Source organism: Scleropages formosus, chromosome 18, assembly GCF_900964775.1.
Source record: "Scleropages formosus chromosome 18, fSclFor1.1, whole genome shotgun sequence".
In the NCBI taxonomy this organism is placed as follows: Eukaryota; Metazoa; Chordata; class Actinopteri; order Osteoglossiformes; family Osteoglossidae; genus Scleropages; species Scleropages formosus.
The window spans coordinates 17396885-17415181 of NC_041823.1; the positions used below are offsets into that span (position 1 = coordinate 17396885).

The following is an 18297-nucleotide window of genomic DNA, read 5'->3' on the forward strand; positions in this document are numbered from 1 at the left end:
ACATTCAGGATATAAATTACCAACTGCTGTATTCATTCACAACTCCTGAATACAAATCACTCCGATTGTTCTCCTCACCATACTGCCCCAAAGAGGCACTCGTGTCCCAAGAGGAAGAGGGGACAGCTGTTGACCCAGTCTGAGTATGCTGGGCAGCCAGCTGTGCAAGAGCCTGGGCAGTCTTGAATTGCTCCAGGAACTGCGAGCCACTGGTGGACCCCCCACTCGTTGCTTTCGGGTCCACAACGTCACCGAAACTCTTGCTGAGCATACTGGCCTGCAGAAGAAATCAGGCAGGAAACACAATGGGAGGGATGAAGTGAAAGGGGGGACAGAAATCCTTTCAGGAAATATTCTGGAAAATCAACAATGAGCATCTATCAAAGCTAAAATTTTCCATAGAGCATATTATGCATCTACACAAGAGACAAGTCACCAACGCAGGATAAGACCAAAAATCAGTGAGGTTAACTGCAAAAACATCAGCAAAATGATACTGTCCCCATGTCTTTCTTTGCAGACAACAGAACACACAGTCGTCAGTCTAACAATGGTCATGAGGTGAGCAACTTCAGGTACTAACCATGCTGTGCTGGGTGTAGGGGGCACTGGATGGCGGTTGTGACACCGCACCCCCCTGCTTCGAGTTGTTGAAAACCAGTGCTTGGGAAAGGGAAGGAGGCTGTGAAGCTTCCAAAGGGGTAAGCTCTGCCTCAGAGGACGAGGAAGGTGGTGTCTTCCCCAGGAGCACCGCCAGATCGATCCTACAAGGGACAGCTTCAGCTCTTAACAATGCCTTCCCCCCAATAAAGAGTAGGAGCCATTTCAAGTTTATAAAAAAAATAAATAAATAAATAAAAGGAAGTGTGACTGGGTTAATAGTCACCTCTGGCCAGCAGTTATGGTGACACTCTCCTGGGGCAGGGACATGGCAGCCACACTAGAGGCAGTGAAGATCTTGGTCTCTGAGAGCTGAAGAAAACCATGGGACCAAAATGAATGGAGCACCAATATGATGAAAACAAAGTCTGAATGATTTACAATTATCAAGGTGAGGGAGACATAACTTGGAATTTTCTTTAATATTTCATAAGTTTGAGATCTGAGAGTTCAGTCTATAGACTTAAAATCCACCTCGCACCCAAACGCTAAACCTCAATACTCACGTCTTCATTCCAGTCCTCCGTACCCCACTCCTCAGGTGCTGTTCTCCAGGCACCTGGAAAACAGCAGGGCTGCCTTTAAGCCTGTGATTCCACCAAACCATACCTTTTCACTTGCAACTAACTTAATTAAGCAACATCAAGTCTGACATACAGTCATAATTAATTGCTGCTACCAGAGGTCTGTGTCTTATGAGAACCTGGAAGGCTTAGTATGAGATGACTTTAGGAAAAATCTCACTGCCCATAAGTTTCAGAGCAAAGACACATGGAAGTGAGTGTAGACACACTGTGCTTCTCCACATTCAACCCCTGAAATCAATCATTCTGGGGTCCCCAGCAGAGCAGCAGACATAACATATTGTAACTTTAGACTTAGTCCCTTATAATGAATACTTTTGAGGAAGCATCATGTACAAAGTCACCAAGATTAAAAAGAGATGACAGGCCATACCAGGAGCAGAGTCAAATTTTCTGGGATAATTTGTTCCCTCAATGCCAGTGAATTCAAGCCCTACAAGGAGACCAAGAGAGAAGCAATAGATGAGGTAAACACAGCCTTGTTATCTGAGAGCAGCAACCACCCCCTGTGCTGCCTCTCCTGCTGAGCAACCCCAGTACTGCTGCCTTAGGAAATCCTGCTCAAAACAGCTTACAGCCTAAAGTCCCTGAACTCTAATAGAGCTCAGCAGCTTCTGAAACATTACCTGGTGAGGCACACAGAAGCTTATACATCACTCAAATACAGGAACCATTCCATCAATGATGCAACATCTCTGATAGTCTGATTAATATGACGTTTAAGTAAGATAAAGGTCAGGTTTGGAAACAGTTTTTTTGTTGTTGTTTCAAACTTGTTTTGTCCAACCCATTTTCCTGTAGCCATATAACCATTTCTTGTTTCCCTTTGGAAGCACATCAGCAAAAACAACCTGCAAAGGGTGAATATAGGTATGCATCTCTTGTGATGTGAATTACCCACTTCCTTTCAGATTAATGCTGATTTCATTAAGGAATGTAACCTTCTTGGTGAATATAACAGTAAAATTACACCTGCAACCATCCACAAGCCTGACAGCCCATGCCAGCAGGGATAGGGAAAGAGCCTCAACCCTCTAACCCACCCAAAAGAACACAGGCCAATTTTCATTTCCTGGGTCTACTTGCCACAGATGGTTAGGGTGACACAGTGGGGATCTGCAAAGCAGCTGGTAAATTATGGAGTTTAAATCTGAATCTTAGCAGACTAGCTTATGTCCCACATTTATTTTTTTGGGGGGGGGGATTTTTCATACACCTATAACAGCTATTAAAAACAATGACTGAAGTAAACCCAAATTGGTGACTGTGACAGATGTGTGGAATTGACGTAAGGAGCCAGAAGTACTGACTGGTGCTATCATCAGGTTCTAGACTGCCCGTGTTGTTCCATGTGCTGCCCCCTGCATAGCTCTCATCGGCCTGGGCTGGCTCAGCGTAGTCTGCAGGGTTGAAGGTCCTGAGGAACAAAGGCAGACAGAGAGAGATCGTGCTCCGTCAGGCAATAATGATCACTTCACTATGGCATGTACTTGGCCTTCAGTGTCCATAAACAATGGGATACTGATGCATTATACTCATGTACTGTTAGATATTAAAAAGTTCACAAACGTACAAAACTATATAAAACAAGGGAACAAGTTTAGACCTTCGGAACAATATTTTACAAAATCTTATTTTAGCCATCACTAATTTGGTACCAAGTAAACCGAATGGCAAGAACAATTGGACATCGGCACACACATCATCATAGATCATGGTAACAAGTACTTACAAATCAGTCAGAACTCTACAGACTAGTCAAAGGAATGAGTGAAAAGCCATTGCCTAGTGACACTACACCCAAAATTCAAACCCACAGCAAAAAAGCCTGTCTAACTGGCTGTTCATTTCTAAAGAGGCCTATTAAACTATTAATATGTTATTCAGCAGAACACCTAAAATTTCTCACATCCATCATGCATCACTTTTTTTGCTTTCATTACTGCACACCCCCACCCACAAACTGCCTTTACAGTCTGCTGCACAAGGCAAAATACACTCACCTCTCATCTCCTGAAAAATCAAATCCTGTCCCCTTATCAATCTGGCTTTAGAGAAAAACAACAGTAACAATTACAGCTGCCAGGAGAGGGGACAGTGTTGACACAGAGTACAAGCTGATCAGCTTTGCCAAACTTAGTGGTGCCGGGGAAAAAAGGGACTAATATATGACTTTTCTAACTGATGCATATGAAGACCTTTACGACAGCTCCAAAATTTATGTACAGTGTGCCGTTCAAATGTGTCCATGACTGGTTTTGTGACGTCTCATGTGCTTTTTTGTCATCAGAAAGCAATTCCTGATATACTAATTATTGGCTATCACTTGACAGCTAACTGCATTATAGCAATGTAAGTTTTATCTTTATTCAAGGGTGGCACATGAGCAAAATATGTTTGATCAACCTTTCTGGGTGTGACACTAGAAGCGAAGATTAAGTTCCACAGAAGTAACAAAATAGACAAGATCAAATTTACCTTCAAATAATTTCCAAATTAAGCAAATTCATATTAGTTTTCAGACATGGATTTATGAACCAGTCCTTCCACAGTATGCAAGTGTTTGGAACAAACTGAATGATTAAAAAAAATTACTTAAGTGTACAGGAATTCAACAAACACAGACATGCAGAATTGATACAGCATGAGGACAAGCAGATGCACAAATACATTCTAAAATAGGAGACACAAGAGGGATCGCTTGCACATATCATATAAACAATTCTTCACAACAGTTAAATTAAACAATGCAGCAGGTCCACTGCAGCAAATATCAAAATTCTTTTGCAACAAACAGCACAGCAAACCCAACCACTTCCTCACCTTACAAAGAGACATAAACAATTAATGCCCAATAATAAACCATAACTAGATATAATTTAGTGTCCTCAAGACCCTTGAGAGCTAAAAAAGGAATTCAAACTGATTAAGATGCAGTATACAGGCAATGCCAGAATATTTTACTCTACAAGGTTCTCTCCCTTGTACAGAGATATACAGTAATCAGGGGAAAAGACACTCACCCTCTTAACTCCCCACAGTTCAAACTCATTACAGTTTTTTGGTTGTCCCTCTGCCCCCTAGCATTAGATTAAAGGTAACAAGCAATCATGTCAGTGACATACTTGACAGTCCCAAATGCCCTCTTCAGGGCCAGGGTCCAAGACAGCACCCCTTTTTTGGACCCACACATTTAAAAAAATAAATAAATAAAAAAATCCAACCTCAAACCTCACCACTGAAAAAAAATCCAAAGTCAAAAGGGTAGAAGGTTCAATAAGGATAAAAGCATCTGGATATTTGATTTTCCAGGGAAACTACTGTTTCAACACATAGCATCTAATAGCAGTGGAGATGTGCATGACAAAAACCTCTGCATGGCCCAAGTATACAAAAGCGCGGTTTTAAAATCTAATAAAAATAAATACACTTGCGGCAGCCCTGAGCCATACTAAGAAATGCTTTTTTTTTTTTTTTTTTTAAAAAGAGTTCCTGCTTTTGAACCTCATTAGTGATATTGGCAGGTACACTGAGAAGAGTGCAGTAGGATGAGAACTTACCCCATGGCCTGAGATGAAAACCTGCCCCCTCGCCTTCCAGAGCCCCCTGTAAGAAGTCAACATTTCATATTCAACACTGAAACATACCCACAAAATTCAGCTAGGACATGTTCACATTACTAGCACTGACACCTGGAAGGATTCACCTGAATGGCATTCCTCCCATTGCAGATGTTTCTGTAGAAGGATTTTATACAACCATATTTGCAAACTATTCACTAGACTGCATACCAGTTTTACCAGTGCAGAACACTAGAAATTACACCCTTAAAGCCATGAGTGACAAAAAAGGGTGCAGAACCAAGGGAGTTACCTCTGCCTCCTCTCCCTCTTCCCCGTCGGCCACGCTCTGTACCCCGAGCTGCAGACCCTGTCACCTTCCCGCCATCCAGACCATTCTCCTGACCACGGACTGTATGTTGAAGAACAGAAAGTAGCATAGGAGTGATGCCAGTAGTGACAAACAGGTGGAGTGTGGGTCAAAGGACAAGACAGAATTGTTAAGACAAAAAGAAGCAAGAGGGAAGAAAGAAAGGGTATCTATTAGAACTTACACTAAAACCAAATTCAGTTCAAGTCATCCACCTTTACAATTACTACAGTCACACTAACAAAAGTTTGTGCAAAGCGTGATTTCACATTATGCCATTGTAAAGGGTAAAACTGAATTAAACTTGAAGTCAGTTTTGCGTGGCACACTCCACCTTCTTTGTAATTAAAGTAGTATTATGGACTACTGTGCAAAAGAGGGTTCTCGGGAAAAATAACTTGCAAGTGCAACTATAAAAACAGACAAGAACAAAAGGTAGAAACCCTAAAAGATCCTTCTGTATCTATGTGTTGCTAATGAAATGCAACCATGGATTCTCTCTCAGCATGGAGAACGTAAAACATGGCCCTTTTACCTAGTTTTGGGGAACTGGTTCCCATAGGTTCTCCAGCTCTCTAAAAATCAAAGTTCTTAAAAAGGGAGTTAAATGGGGTCAGTCAGGGCCATAGACTGAAATAAGGAGTACACACAATCTCCTGCACTCAGCACTGCAAACTTTTACCTAGTTAGCAATAATCTACCACAAGCCATTTTTTAAGACTTATCTAATGACAAAAATCCATCAGTCCTTTGGAATTGTTAAACTCATTTTCAGCCAACTGTGTGAACTTTGTGGGCATTTTAACAACTTTTGCACAAGGGTGGAAAAAATAGTCAAGCGGTAAAGAATAAACATGCACAATATAGAAACAAGCTTCTGCATTTATACATCCAAATGCTACTTTGCCGGAACTGTGCCAGCCTAACAGTGACACTCAGCATAAAGCTGACGCCACTTGTCATGAAGTACAATCATGCAACTGCACCAAGGCATGAGCACTACAGCAATGTCAAGATGGTAGCTGTGCACGTTGGACAGGAGGTGATTTCAGGATTGCACTTGTAGAAGTTTATTTCCATAGTCTGCATGCTTACATTCTCGTCCCCGGCTGGCCCCACGACCCCTGCGAGGGGCACCCCCTCGACGGCGTGCCACGTCCCTCTCTCCTCCTCTGTCCCTGTTTTCCTTCCCTTCCTCCGACACATCCACATGCCCACTCTCCTTCTGTCCAGACACACCCTTCTTCTTTCCCACCATCTCCCAGGAGTCCTGGCAGAAACAGTGGTAGAGGATGGAGAAAAGTGTTTTTACATGCTAGTCAAACCAAACATTTAATTAAAAAAAAAAGCATACAATTATCAAGTGTAATCCCACTGGAGTCTACTCAAAGCAAAGGTCAGAGTACCCTGTTGCAAGTTATTTCTCACGCAAGGCAAAACTTTCATACTCCACAATCCTTAGATTTTTTTTCTCATTAATTCTCTAAGATGTACGAAGAATCAAATTGTGGCTTTATTAATATCTCAAATCTACTGCAAAACAATCATTCAAATAAATCATTCAAATATTATTTTGTTTCAGCCTGACTCTGGATCCTGTGCACAAGTTAAGCTCCTCTATGCTCTCGATGTGTGGCTTCCCTTACAGTATCAGGACTGCCCTCGAGCAGGACATTGATGGCTCTGTTGATGTCACCATTGCAGTCGTGCAGTGCAATCATGGACTCATCCTGGTCTTTGCCTGTGATGTCAATCAGCTATTTAAGTGGAAAAGATATAGACAGAACAGAATTAGGATGCTATGGACACAAAAAATGCATCATCTTACTGTGGAAAGAGAATACGCTAACGTTGAGGGAGTGAACAAAAGCTTCATTTTATCCCTGACTGAGAGTGAAACGGCTTGATCGCAATGGCTGCCCGTTACAGAATGTGAAAATAGATAGCTTCAACAAACAAGGAAAAGTTATCTGGCTCACCTGTTTCACCTTCTCCTCAAAATCCGCATCATTGTGGTCCGAAATCATCTGAGCAAGTCGGATCTGCTCTGCTGTAGCCTGTGAAGCAGAGATTGAAAGGTGAACCCAAAGAAGCCATACCCCAGATCTGGTATGCGTAACACGGTATCCCAGGTGCAAAAGATGCTTCTGTAGAAGGACACCCCGAAAACTGTGTTCCTCCAAAAGCAGTCTTGATTTACACAAGTCAAAATCTTATTCAAAATGAAAAGCAATATGTTCCAATCTACAAACAAGCTATTGTTAGCATCACATGAAATGCTGCCAGGTTTCACTTCTCTCACTTCCAATTCACAGCACTGAGCTATCTGCAAATTGGACAGTAGTAATAAACCAATCATACATGGCTGGACAGTTTCCAGAAAGGTCCACATGTGCAAACGGATCTTAGAAAGCGCAGAGCACAATTCACATCTTGACACACGGACAGTGAATTCCTAATCAAACTGCAGTCTAGCAAGGTCTTGACCCTGGACAGGACAACCACGACACGTTGGTAACAATGCTGTCAGTGACAAGTGCCAGGCGCCACTCTGACGATGCCCACTTGGGACGCACCGGGCACGGAGCTCACCTGTGGCCTCTGCTTGTGCTGTGTCTGGTTCTGTGTCTGCGTCTGCTCCCAGCTGCCGCGAGCTCGGCTGCTGCCCACCGACGTCATCATTTACAGTATATACAAATAACAGTATTTACAAAGGAAAACACCTGAAAAAGGAGAAACAGAGCAGCAGTTTTTAGTGTAAACAGCATACAGGCAGCGAGCACAGTACCGACTGGAGTCAGAGGGCCGTAGAGCCATACTCTGACACAGGTCAGACCACCTTCTCCGTGCGTACTGTACAGCTCTCTCACTGAAGTCAAAGCTGCACAGGACACCGCTAGTACAGTACAGAAAGAGTGGCCACAACACAGCGCGACTGGCGTTTCAGCCCCACTTGACGTCACTCTTGAGCAGAAATTCTGACAAGCCAAGGTCTCAAAACAGAGCCCTACTGTCGTGCTCTGCATTCTCCAAGTTTTGCACCGCACTGTGACTGTATATATTTTGATAACGTACACAAAAATGCTGAGCACTGCTTCACGGAACCGCGTGAGAGCGCTGAACAAACACCCTTTTTTAAAAATTAGGCAACGTGTCAGCATCACACATGCACAGCTTATGTCGGTATTCACACGGGGCCACGGGGCCCGGGGTCGCTCAGACTCAGCGCGCAACCGGCTCGCGCCGCTACACGTACGTACCTCACGCAGGATCCGCGCGCGGCCCTCACATTAGCGTTTTGCTTACTCGGAAAATAAAGAGGAAAACAATCGGTCTTTCAAACATCCGCGCGACACCCATTTAGTCATCGCGTGCGCTTCTTGCCGTTTATAAAGCATTCAGAAGAAGTAGAGAACGGTACCGGACGGGCGTGAAAACTGCAAGTATGTTGTGATAGAACACGCGACGCGCTCGCTGTGGTAACTGACCCCGTCGCGAGCGGCTGCGCGTGCTCCTACTCGTACTCGGCCTCGCGCCTCGAGCGGAAAACTTGCTGCTGGCTGCGCATTTTCACGTACTCAGAAGAGTGGCCTCGGTTACGATAATATCAAAGGTAAGGGGGAAAAAAAAAAAAAAACACCACGAGCAAAACGGAAACAACGCTTGGGACGCGTTCGCTAGTTACATCGTCGTGTGTGTTATTTAAGGATATGTAGGTAATGGCTATATTATAATACAGACCAACTGCGCACGTCTTCCGACCCCGTGGTGTCGTACGTAATGTTCTGGAGTAGCCATATATTTGGGCACGAAAAGCTACACCATAAGCAGTACTATAAGATAAAGGACGAGTCGCCGGGTTAGACAAGTAGTAGACTCAAATCCGGTCCGAAGGGTCAAACTACTGTCTGTCCAAGTCGAGTTCCTTGAACCAAGCGAAGACGCCGACGAACGAAGTCGACGAGTCCCCGCAGTGGAATTAGTGTAACTTACATAAGTGGTCCCCTTTCAGATGTGAAGCTGTTGCCGTGTGTTGTCGCATACGATACGTGTTTCGTAGGACACACTGCGACTTTCCATTCAGGATTTGGAGATACGACGTGCCGACCCATTTCTAGCACACCTTTTTCCATGATGTAACAGTACTGTAATAGAAGCGACCCAATTAAAAATACTGTTATTTACCACTTCAAAACGCACCCTAGTTCGTTCGCACCTCTTACAGCCCGGAGCCTCATGGCCGGCTCCGCAAACAAACACAGAGCCGCGCACCGGGCAGCAACTCCCTCAACACCCCCTGGGCTCTTTCCTCAAAAACAGTACGACAGAATTTACATCCGGCATGTCAAACGAGCTATTCCATCTTCACAGAATTCGTATGAAGAAGGGGTGTAACGATTTAAACCCCCTCCCCATACCACCGCCTCAGCGATCAGCATACCCCCCATCCCCAGCACTCATCCCGCGAAAGGGACTCACTAGACACCGAGGCCCTTACTAGGCCAGTAGGCCTAGAGTAACTGCAATAAATATCAGACGATACAGAGAGCACAAATGAGATTAAGCGTCTGAAATCTGAATTTAATCTTAGTAAGTGACCTCAATATACATCGCTAAATCGTGTTTTAACAGAGCAGGAGCTCTAAAACCAAACGAAAAACACATAAATATGGACTCACGCAGACAATAAGCGACAAGCTCGGAGTTTACCTGTTTCTCTTCCACACTGACACCCCGACACAGCCGCGTCACGTGGTTATGAGAACACATGGCGGCTTCAGTGCCGATTCCTGGGTCACGTGACGCGACGTTTCGCCCCGCGCTGTGCGTGATGGCGGCCGGACTCCGTGTCGTCGCCATTTCCGCGCCAGGACTGACTGCTAAACACTTTCACGCGACATAACTCGTATAAGGCAGTCATTTCGTTTACATATTCAAAATGTCCACCCTCTCTGGAAAAGAAAGGGCCCGTAGGTTATCAGTAAAAGTGAGACCTTGAAATTTGCACCACCCCCTTCAAGACTTATTTACGTTTCTTATTTACTCAGCTCTTATTCATAAGTTCTTCTAAATGCTGCTCTTTCTTTTCCTTCTTCTCTGCAAAACGTATGTTTGAAATCAATTTGAAAAGAACGTTCCTGTGGACACAAGAATAGCGCTCAGCTGCTGTCGCCAAAGCACGTCAGACTTGCGCCAAGACGCACTTGATGCGGGCTTCCCAGCACTACACTAAAGAGAGATGCTCTGCTATATTTTCTGTGGGCCTCCTGACTCAATTTTATACTTATTCAACACCGTAGCGCTTCAGGACACGGACTCGTAAGCGAAAGGTCGCAGGTTCGTGTTTCGCAGGGCCTCGCAGCGGTAGCGTCAAGCTGTGTACTTGAGCTGCTGCGGTAAAAACGAAAGCGACGTAAACCGGTGGAATCGGTGGGGCGCAACGGCCAGGTAACGCCTCAGCATGGTGCCGCGTTTAGTCTTCCGTGAAGCAGTTTCGACAAGTTGAGGCGGCTCGTGGTGTGAGATTGTGATAGTGACTTTTGAGCTGCACTGCTGGATCTCACCACCTTGCAACAGGACATTACATTTGCAATGCTTAAGTATGTATTGAGGGAGGTGCGGTGGTGCAGCGGGTTTGGCCTGGGGTTCGAGTCCCGCTTGGGGTGCCTCGCGACACACTGGCGTCCCGTCCTGGGTGTGTCCCCTCGCCCTCCGGCCTTCCGCCCCGCGTTGCCGGATTAGGCCCCGGTTCGCCACGACCCCGGTCGGGATAAGCGCCTTCGGACGGTGTGCGTGTATTGCTTCTTGAATGTCTTGTCTGAAATTCGTAGGTGAATTTGAGTTGCTGATGTCTGGGCAGCACGGTGGCACAGCGTCTGGGTGGCGCGAGAGGACGTGGGTTTGATCCCCGGCTCAGTCTGTGTGGAGTTTGCATATTCTCCCCGTGTCTGTGAGGGTTTCCTCCCACAGTCCAAAGACTATGTAGGCACCGAATCATAGGCCAATGTACTATGTAAATGTGTATTTGTTTGGAGATCCATGCTGTACAAATATGTGAAAAATTAGGAGGAGTTTACTGTAGTGTATCTAGCATTGTAAGTCACCTTGGACAAAAATGTGTCAGCTACAGCCTGGTTAATGACCGATGTTTATATAGGTTGCTTTAGAGGAAATCAGGTGCTAAATTAATAAATGTAAATTAAAAAAATATATAAATTTAAGGTTGATTGACAAAACTTGGTCATGTATAACACAAAACTGACTTACTACCTTGGCTGCTCTCCAACTTACTTTTTTTTACTGAAAAATAAAAATTTATTAAAACACAGTTGCCCCTCAGTCACGTAAAATGGAAAAGAAAAACCTATGAATTAGATTTTTTCCTCGTGAGCACTCATTGTTGATATCAAACATGTAAGATTGTTTTTTATAGCAAATCTTGCTGTTAACATGCAGAAAGTGGAAGTCAATTGGCTTAAACTTGTCTGCAAACTAAAGGTTTTTTTTTAAAAAAAAAGAAAGTTAAAGAATTTGCATCTTGTTTGAGCAATTTTTTCAGTGTCCAGAGAAACAAATGCTGTGTCCTTCCTAATCTATCACCGTTGGGGCTTAAAAGATTGAGGCCAAAATCAAGTTTAACGCAAACTTGATAATAAGAAACAAAGTTATTGGAATCTGTGGATAAATAGCACCACAAAAGCAACTGCGCTCTGTACCTTCAGTATTTTTATGGGTCTGGCTGGACCTTGTTTAGTGGGCAAAGTATAAACCAGCGTCTCAACAGTACCTGCCATATTCATCAACGCATTTCTCTAGATTTGACTCCTCCAACGTGTTCCAGAGTGGTGCAACAGGGAGTTCCGGTGCTTCACGGCTCCTGGGCTGTGACTTCAGAAGTGGGTCTGAATAGTTTAGTCTCTGAGGATTACACATATTCTTCCCACATTCATCGTGGGTTTTTTCCAGATGCTCAGATTTTCTCCCACAGTTCAAAGACATGTTTCGGGTGAATCGATAACTTTAAATTGCATTTACTATGTGTATATATGAGTAAGTGTGTGTGACTGCCCTGGAATGGGACTGGCAGGCTATGTCCACCTTCGTGCTCTGTACTTCCAGGATAGGCTCTGGACCACTCCAACCATGAGCGTGACAAGTGGTGACTGGTGATTGGATTGCCCTCCTTGCTGGAGCTACTAAGCCCATGGTAGGATCCTGATGGTGATCACCTTAAACTTGCTCTGGAGTTCCTGCTCTGCCTTTCTCTCATGATATTGAGCTAGTTATAAGTTCTCATGCTTGCCTGTAAGGCTTTACATGGCTTGGCACTCTACCTCTCCAGCCTATTATCTGTCTATACTGCAATCTCACACCCTATTTGTGCAACTCTGGTCTTACATTGGTCTTGCTTTTAATTTGTGGGTAATATCCACCGGGTACAACCATCCATATAGAACTGCAGTTTGAGGATATGCTCAGTTCTCCTGTCATTTCACAAAGCAAAGCATACTCCCAGAACTGCACCCAAATAAAGACTCGTCAAAGTTGTGAGTTTTCTATGATAGAAAAGAATTTTTCCATGTTAAAAAAATCGCATTTTCTGCACGTTTCTGCTTTGCTACATTTATATTTGTATAGGGCCAATATAATTATCTGCGTTAGTCTGCTGATGTGGTAGATGTCAGTAAAACGCACCGAAACGGAACAGCAGTGTGGGACCGCATTAATTCGATTCAACTGCTTCCAGTGGTGTTGACAGTTCGCACCTGATATTTGTGTACTGGTCATACTAATGGCGCTCATATAAAGAGGCGTCCGTTACCATGGATACCAATTGGCCCAAAGAAAACTGCAGTTGGCAGAAAGACGAGTAACGTTATACTGACTGCATATGAATCAGTCAGCAATTTTAATTTAGGTTAAAGCTGATAAAATAAAAGTTTAACAGAATTTTAAATAAAAACCCTAAATAAATTGGACATCTCATCTGTATCATTATGATTATAATTACTGTTATTGATCATCATGACCTAGTAAGTGACTGGATTTACGAATAGACTTGCAAATCCCGGTTCAAGTTTAGTGGAGATTCACAAAGATTCCCCTTCGGTGAAGTACATACACAGCAGAAACAGCTTTTTTTCCTTTTACACCTGTGAGATTTGCGCAAACCACGTACCCGACAACACAGTCGTGCATTTTTTTAACGGCCAGTGCAAGGTTTATGGGTTGCAGTAAGAAGTGTGCTCCCTAGGGGGCAGCAGAGCGACAGGCAGGCATGCGCGCCACAAGCGGACAGAAGCGAATTAGATGCGCATCCGGTTACGAAGTCACGTGACAGGCGTTGCCCTAAAACAGAACTGTTGCACGGTGGAGTCTGTTTACAGCTCATTTCAGAGAAGAGGCAATTTATTTACGTTGTCTGTGGTGGTAGATCCAAGGGGAACGCGGATGTAACGGATACCGAGCCTTCGTGTAACCGAATTTCCACCATGGCTGGGGAGAATGCCTATTCGCTGTCAAGCGTGAACGTGGTGCTCGTCATGGCCTACGGGAGTCTGGTACGTGTGTCGTGTGTGTGTTCGTGTTCACCGATAACCGGGCGGGCGAGCGAGCGAATCTTCATTGGCAAGGAAAGGGTCGTTTTGTCTGAAATAGGTGTCTCAATGTACGGACCGCACAGAGTCGGGTTGTGTGTGTCACGCGGCCGCAGAGGAAAACGCGAACGAAACGCGCCTGTGTGTGTGACTCTGTGCACGAAGCTGACGAACACTGACTGTTGTTGTTCACTGTAACTTGTGTAACACTCGCTGAGTGTGTGTGTGTCCTGGAGTCGGTCAGTGTGTGTGGAGATCGCCGGACGCTCGACGAAAGGATCATGTCATGTTGCGCCACAGTGATACTGACGGCGGCGGGATGGTTGTCGGTTGACTGGCAGTTCAGTTGAAGTTGATGTCGGTCTCAGTCAGTGTGTTCCTTCCTGTCGTTGGCTGCAGGTTTTTGTCCTGCTCTTCATTTTTGTCAAGAGGCAAATCATGCGCTTCGCCATGAAGTCCCGCAGAGGACCGCACGTGCCGCTGGGCCACAACGCACCTAAGGCAGGTGCTCTGCGTGCGCGCTCTCTCTCTCTCTCACACACACACACACACACACACACACACACACACACACACACACACACACACCTCTTTGGAGGAACTCCTGGTTGGAGGAATTTTTATCCCCGTACTGTAAAACACTGCAGACGACTACTTTATGGCTGTCCTTTTGAGTGTTGCTTGCAGCTTTTCTTTTGCCTCCAGCTTGCGAAGCACCGCCGGCTCGCTGTGCACCGGAGTGTGTGTCTGAGCCGATGTGCTCTGTGATCCCCAGGGCCTGAAAGAGGACATTGACACGGCTCTATCGAAAGTGCACGAGATCCGCTATGAGCCACGACTTCTGTCCGAGCAGGATGACCGATTGAAGCGCAGAGCCCCAAACGGTGAGAGAACCGACGGCACCCGCTTAGTTTGTTTTGTGGCATCTCGCCTTTTTCCGGGCACCGCCTCTTCGCCGAGGACCTTTAAAATCGGAAGCCCGCCTTCGTGGGGAAACGTCCCGATGAATTTGCTGCTTTGTGTTATAAACGCAGGATTTTCATATTCTGTAATCAGTTTTACTACATTTGCGTTAGTGGAGAATCCATCTCCCTTAGGGTTCCGTACGAATTAAAGTGAAAGACAAAAGTGATGGTTATTTGGATCTGGAAGTGAAATACACTGAGCATGATCCACTGTACTGAGATTATTAGAACCCAGACGATGTAAATGCTGCTTTGATACATGTGTTCTGTGTGTCCCCAGGTTGCTATAACTATCTCTACAGAATGATGGCCCTTGATGCTATCAGAGACTCAGGTAAGAGCCCTTTCTCTATTCTTGTGGTAACTCTCCTAATGAACAGTTTTTGAGTGCACTCTTAACATGCTGTGGTCAGCAGATAGATCGGGAACGCTGCAGCCTCTTTTGCGTTCTGCTTATGCGGCAGAGACATGAGGTACTTCTCAGTCAAACTCACTGCTTTACTGTGTACAATGTGTTTTAAAAGGACAACCTGCTCTTGACATTTCTAGCAAAATTCCTTAGCAGATTAATTTGAATCATTTGAAATTAGCCTGGAAGGGGGCAGGTGGCGATAATCAGAACCTACTTAGACTTTTTTGGGCGAGGAGTTACAGTGATCAAGGGACAGAAAGGCTTCTCCAGTTTGATGTTGTTTCTGTCCCTCTTTGATAGAGCTCCCTTTTCAGGAGTTGGGCCGGAGTCCCAGCGCCCTCACAGGCCGTAGTTTTCGAACCTGGTTGGTTGAGCTGCGCAACTCTCACTCGGCTTTCAAAAGCAACCGCGGTGCCCTGATTGACTCGCTGCTGGAAGGCTACGACAGCGCTCGCCATGGGACAGGGGTTAGTGCGCTTGCTGTGTCGTAGTCTTCGCGAGCATGACATTGGGCGTGCCGAGTGTTTGCGTGCGTGAGAGCGTGACGCTCTCGTCTCTTGCAGGTGTTTGGAGAAGCAGAGTTTCTAAAATACCAAGAATCGCTAAATGAACTTGCTGCTCTGTGAGTATCTCAGTGTATTGCACAGCACATCTACAAGTGTGTTGTGGAAATGGACTTTCTGAAAACTGTCATTTATTCCAGCATTCAAACTGAATCCATAAGGTCAGAAAGTGGAAAATTTTTTAAACTTGTGCACTAAGCTGAACGTGTTTAAAAGATAATTGGCTATCGTTTCCCCTTTATATCACCATCTTAAAGGCTGTGTCCTCCTGTGCCCATTAATCTTTTGCATCACTCTGTATATAAGAAGGGGTCTTCCTTAATGGCCATAGAAGGGCCACAGTGTCTCTTGAGCTTTGTTTTGGATCAGCACACAGTCTTCTGTTTTCCCCCAATGACAACAAACATCCTGTGACTTAATCCACATCAGATCACTGGGGTTCAACACAAACTGTCACAAACCTTGAAGTCACAGCCTCAAATGGTACACAGTGATTTTAAAGACTGCTCAGTTAGGATGGTTTTTTTATCTTAATATCTGCAACAAATGTTAGTAATCAGGCAAATCTAAATGAACCCCCCAGTCATCTTAACCTCACAATATTACATCTAAACTTTATGCTTTTTGTTAGGGAAATGTAGTTTACTTCTCAAAATGACTTTTCTTATCAAGAAATATCCATGGTAGTAAACTGTGCACTCTGCCATGTCAGCCTTGTGAAACAGTACCACCAGTGAACAAACTAAGGCATTAATTCATAATTAAACCCTTATCTTAGAATCTGTTTAGACAAAATATGAATTTTGTTCATTGTCTTTACTTGGTCTCAACAAAAGCCTGCAGACTGTGCAGCAAATGTGTGGAACAACTGGACACTTAACTGAGTACACATGGGCCATGAAAAAGTTCATTGTCATTAACTGAATTTCTTTCATTTGTGCGGTAAATTCTTTCTCCTAACCACAGTGTGAAGGCCCACTCCAGCTCAACAAGTTTGAACCAGCAGCACCAGTCTGCAGCCAAGGATCTGACCAGTTCCCCAGCTCCAGCTGCACCTTCCACTATCCAGGTTACCTACCTTCCCTCTTCCGGCCAGCGCAGCAAGCGGCCCAAGCATTTCCTGGAGCTCAAGAATTTTAAGGACAACTATAATACGCTGGAGAGCACACTATGAGTGCGTGGACCGATAGCATGTTGGGTAGGCCGAGAAGAGTAAGTTTATGGCTAATAAAGCAAGTTCCAAGTGTTGTAGGGACCAAAGGAAAAAACATGGCATGAAAGCCAAAACCAGGTAACTCACTGTGCGGGTGAGCATAGTTGTGAGAAGACTGACATAACTGTCATCTGTTCACAGGTACAGTTTTGTTCATCAGGCCTTGGGTCTAAAACCAAGTGGTAACCATAAGGGGTCCATTATCCCAGTCAGCATAAAGCTGTATGTTACAGAAAACTACAGAATAATTCAAAAGCAACATTTCCAATTACTTTTAGAAGCCCGTGCTCATCATGGAGCTTAACTAAGAACATCTTGTTAGTTCCCATCTTTGATGGTGAGAACTATGGACCACTGGAAATGCAGAGGAGGTAAAGATGGGTGTAGAGCACAGCAGAGTTAGCTGTGATGCAGCTTGGGACAGGCCAGTTGAACATGTTTTTCTGTTTACATCAGTCCAGGCTGATAAGCCATAGAGCAGTGCTTTTCACACCCACATGTGGATGACTTGATGCAAGTGCACTTGTTTAACTTCTCAAAATGGGGAAAAAACCTGTATAGAAATTCAAGAATGTATTTTTAATTGAATGAAACGGCATATGCAGTGAGACCATGGTACAGGGAGGAGAAAGCTGTGCAAGTGTTTTGATGCTGAAGCTGCAACATCCTGTTTTGTTGCAAAATTAAAGTTGAAAAAATGGCAGAAGACTGTGCTTTGTCATGCTCTTGGTATTTAAAAAGGATGAAGTAGTTTTGCATTAAAAAGGTGCTGAAGCTTCCTCCTCCATCTAACAGGTTTACATAGTTTTTAAACTTGGACAACTAATGCAGGCTGTTAAGACTATTTTTTGAAGAGACCACCCCAAGGAAAAGGTATTTGATTGCTCTTTCTATGCTTGACCACTAGATGGAGACATTTAGCCTTTTCTACTTAGGAAAATTTACTCATTAAATAGCTGCTTTTCTCCAAAGCAACTTTCAGTCAACACTAGATAGTAACATCTACATACCCTTTATTCACCAAGGTGACTTCCAATGCTAGACTACAGTGCATTATGTACAGTGAGTCATTTATACACCGGTGGAAAAAGCACACAACCAGCACTTCACTTGAAACCTGTCTTCAGCCTGGAGCTGGAAACTCCACACTGACTGAGCAGTAATCACACTTGTATCCTCGTGCATCAGCAGTGCTACTCACTTCTCATTGTACCATGATTTTATTTGTGGTGGGTTTCCCTTCAGTAAATTGTAATGTTACAAAATAGGTTTCATATACTGTAAAGTTTATTACTGACTGCTGAGTAAGGTGTGAATGGCTAAAGACAAGTCAACATTTGTGACAATAAGCAAATAAGGTTTTAACACCAAGG

General features: G+C 44.4%; 2 protein-coding genes across 20 annotated transcripts in view; one reads left to right on the forward strand and one right to left on the reverse strand.

Annotated features, from left to right (window-relative positions):
• The window catches only part of ubap2l (ubiquitin associated protein 2-like), a 21992-nt gene extending 12065 nt beyond the window's left edge, over window positions 1–9927 (reverse strand). For 8 of the 18 annotated variants that reach the window (XM_018737146.2, XM_018737119.2, XM_018737164.2 and 5 more), the window contains exons 1-15: window positions 9885–9927; window positions 7767–7897; window positions 7154–7231; window positions 6821–6931; window positions 6270–6444; window positions 5118–5216; window positions 4805–4850; window positions 4268–4324; window positions 3248–3292; window positions 2555–2661; window positions 1618–1677; window positions 1167–1219; window positions 887–972; window positions 584–764; window positions 79–277 (exon numbers count right to left, since the gene is read on the reverse strand). In XM_018737146.2, the coding sequence (XP_018592662.1) occupies window positions 79–277; window positions 584–764; window positions 887–972; window positions 1167–1219; window positions 1618–1677; window positions 2555–2661; window positions 3248–3292; window positions 4268–4324; window positions 4805–4850; window positions 5118–5216; window positions 6270–6444; window positions 6821–6931; window positions 7154–7231; window positions 7767–7856 (1387 nt within the window). In that variant the 5' untranslated portion in view covers window positions 7857–7897; window positions 9885–9927. Of the gene's footprint in view, window positions 1–78; window positions 278–583; window positions 765–886; window positions 973–1166; window positions 1220–1617; window positions 1678–2554; window positions 2662–3247; window positions 3293–4267; window positions 4325–4804; window positions 4851–5117; window positions 5217–6269; window positions 6445–6820; window positions 6932–7153; window positions 7232–7766; window positions 7898–9167; window positions 9265–9853 lie in introns of those variants that run through there. The other 10 variants (XM_018737202.2, XM_018737209.2, XM_018737179.2 and 7 more) reach the window with 4 other exon arrangements.
• On the forward strand, window positions 8716–18024 carry ltap1 (lipid transport auxiliary protein 1). Of its 2 annotated transcripts, none has more exons than XM_018737258.2 (7): window positions 8716–8787; window positions 14171–14272; window positions 14547–14655; window positions 15017–15070; window positions 15449–15615; window positions 15712–15770; window positions 16678–18024. In XM_018737258.2, exons 2-7 carry the CDS (start codon window positions 14210–14212, stop codon window positions 16883–16885), a joined length of 660 nt encoding a protein of 219 aa, XP_018592774.1. In that variant the 5' UTR covers window positions 8716–8787; window positions 14171–14209; the 3' UTR covers window positions 16886–18024. The 2 variants fall into 2 exon arrangements, with proteins under 2 accessions (XP_018592774.1, XP_018592767.1); XM_018737251.2 differs by lacking the exon at window positions 8716–8787 and adding an exon at window positions 13506–13735.
• Window positions 18025–18297: the final 273 nt, after the last annotated feature.

Coding starts and splice junctions, on each gene's coding strand:
- ltap1 (XM_018737251.2), top strand. CDS start 13,667: ATGGCTGGGGAGAATGCCTATTCGCTGTCAAGCGTGAACGTGGTGCTC. Junction 13,736..14,170: donor TCATGGCCTACGGGAGTCTG/GTACGTGTGTCG, acceptor CGTTGGCTGCAG/GTTTTTGTCCTGCTCTTCAT. Junction 15,616..15,711: donor GCGCTCGCCATGGGACAGGG/GTTAGTGCGCTT, acceptor CGTCTCTTGCAG/GTGTTTGGAGAAGCAGAGTT.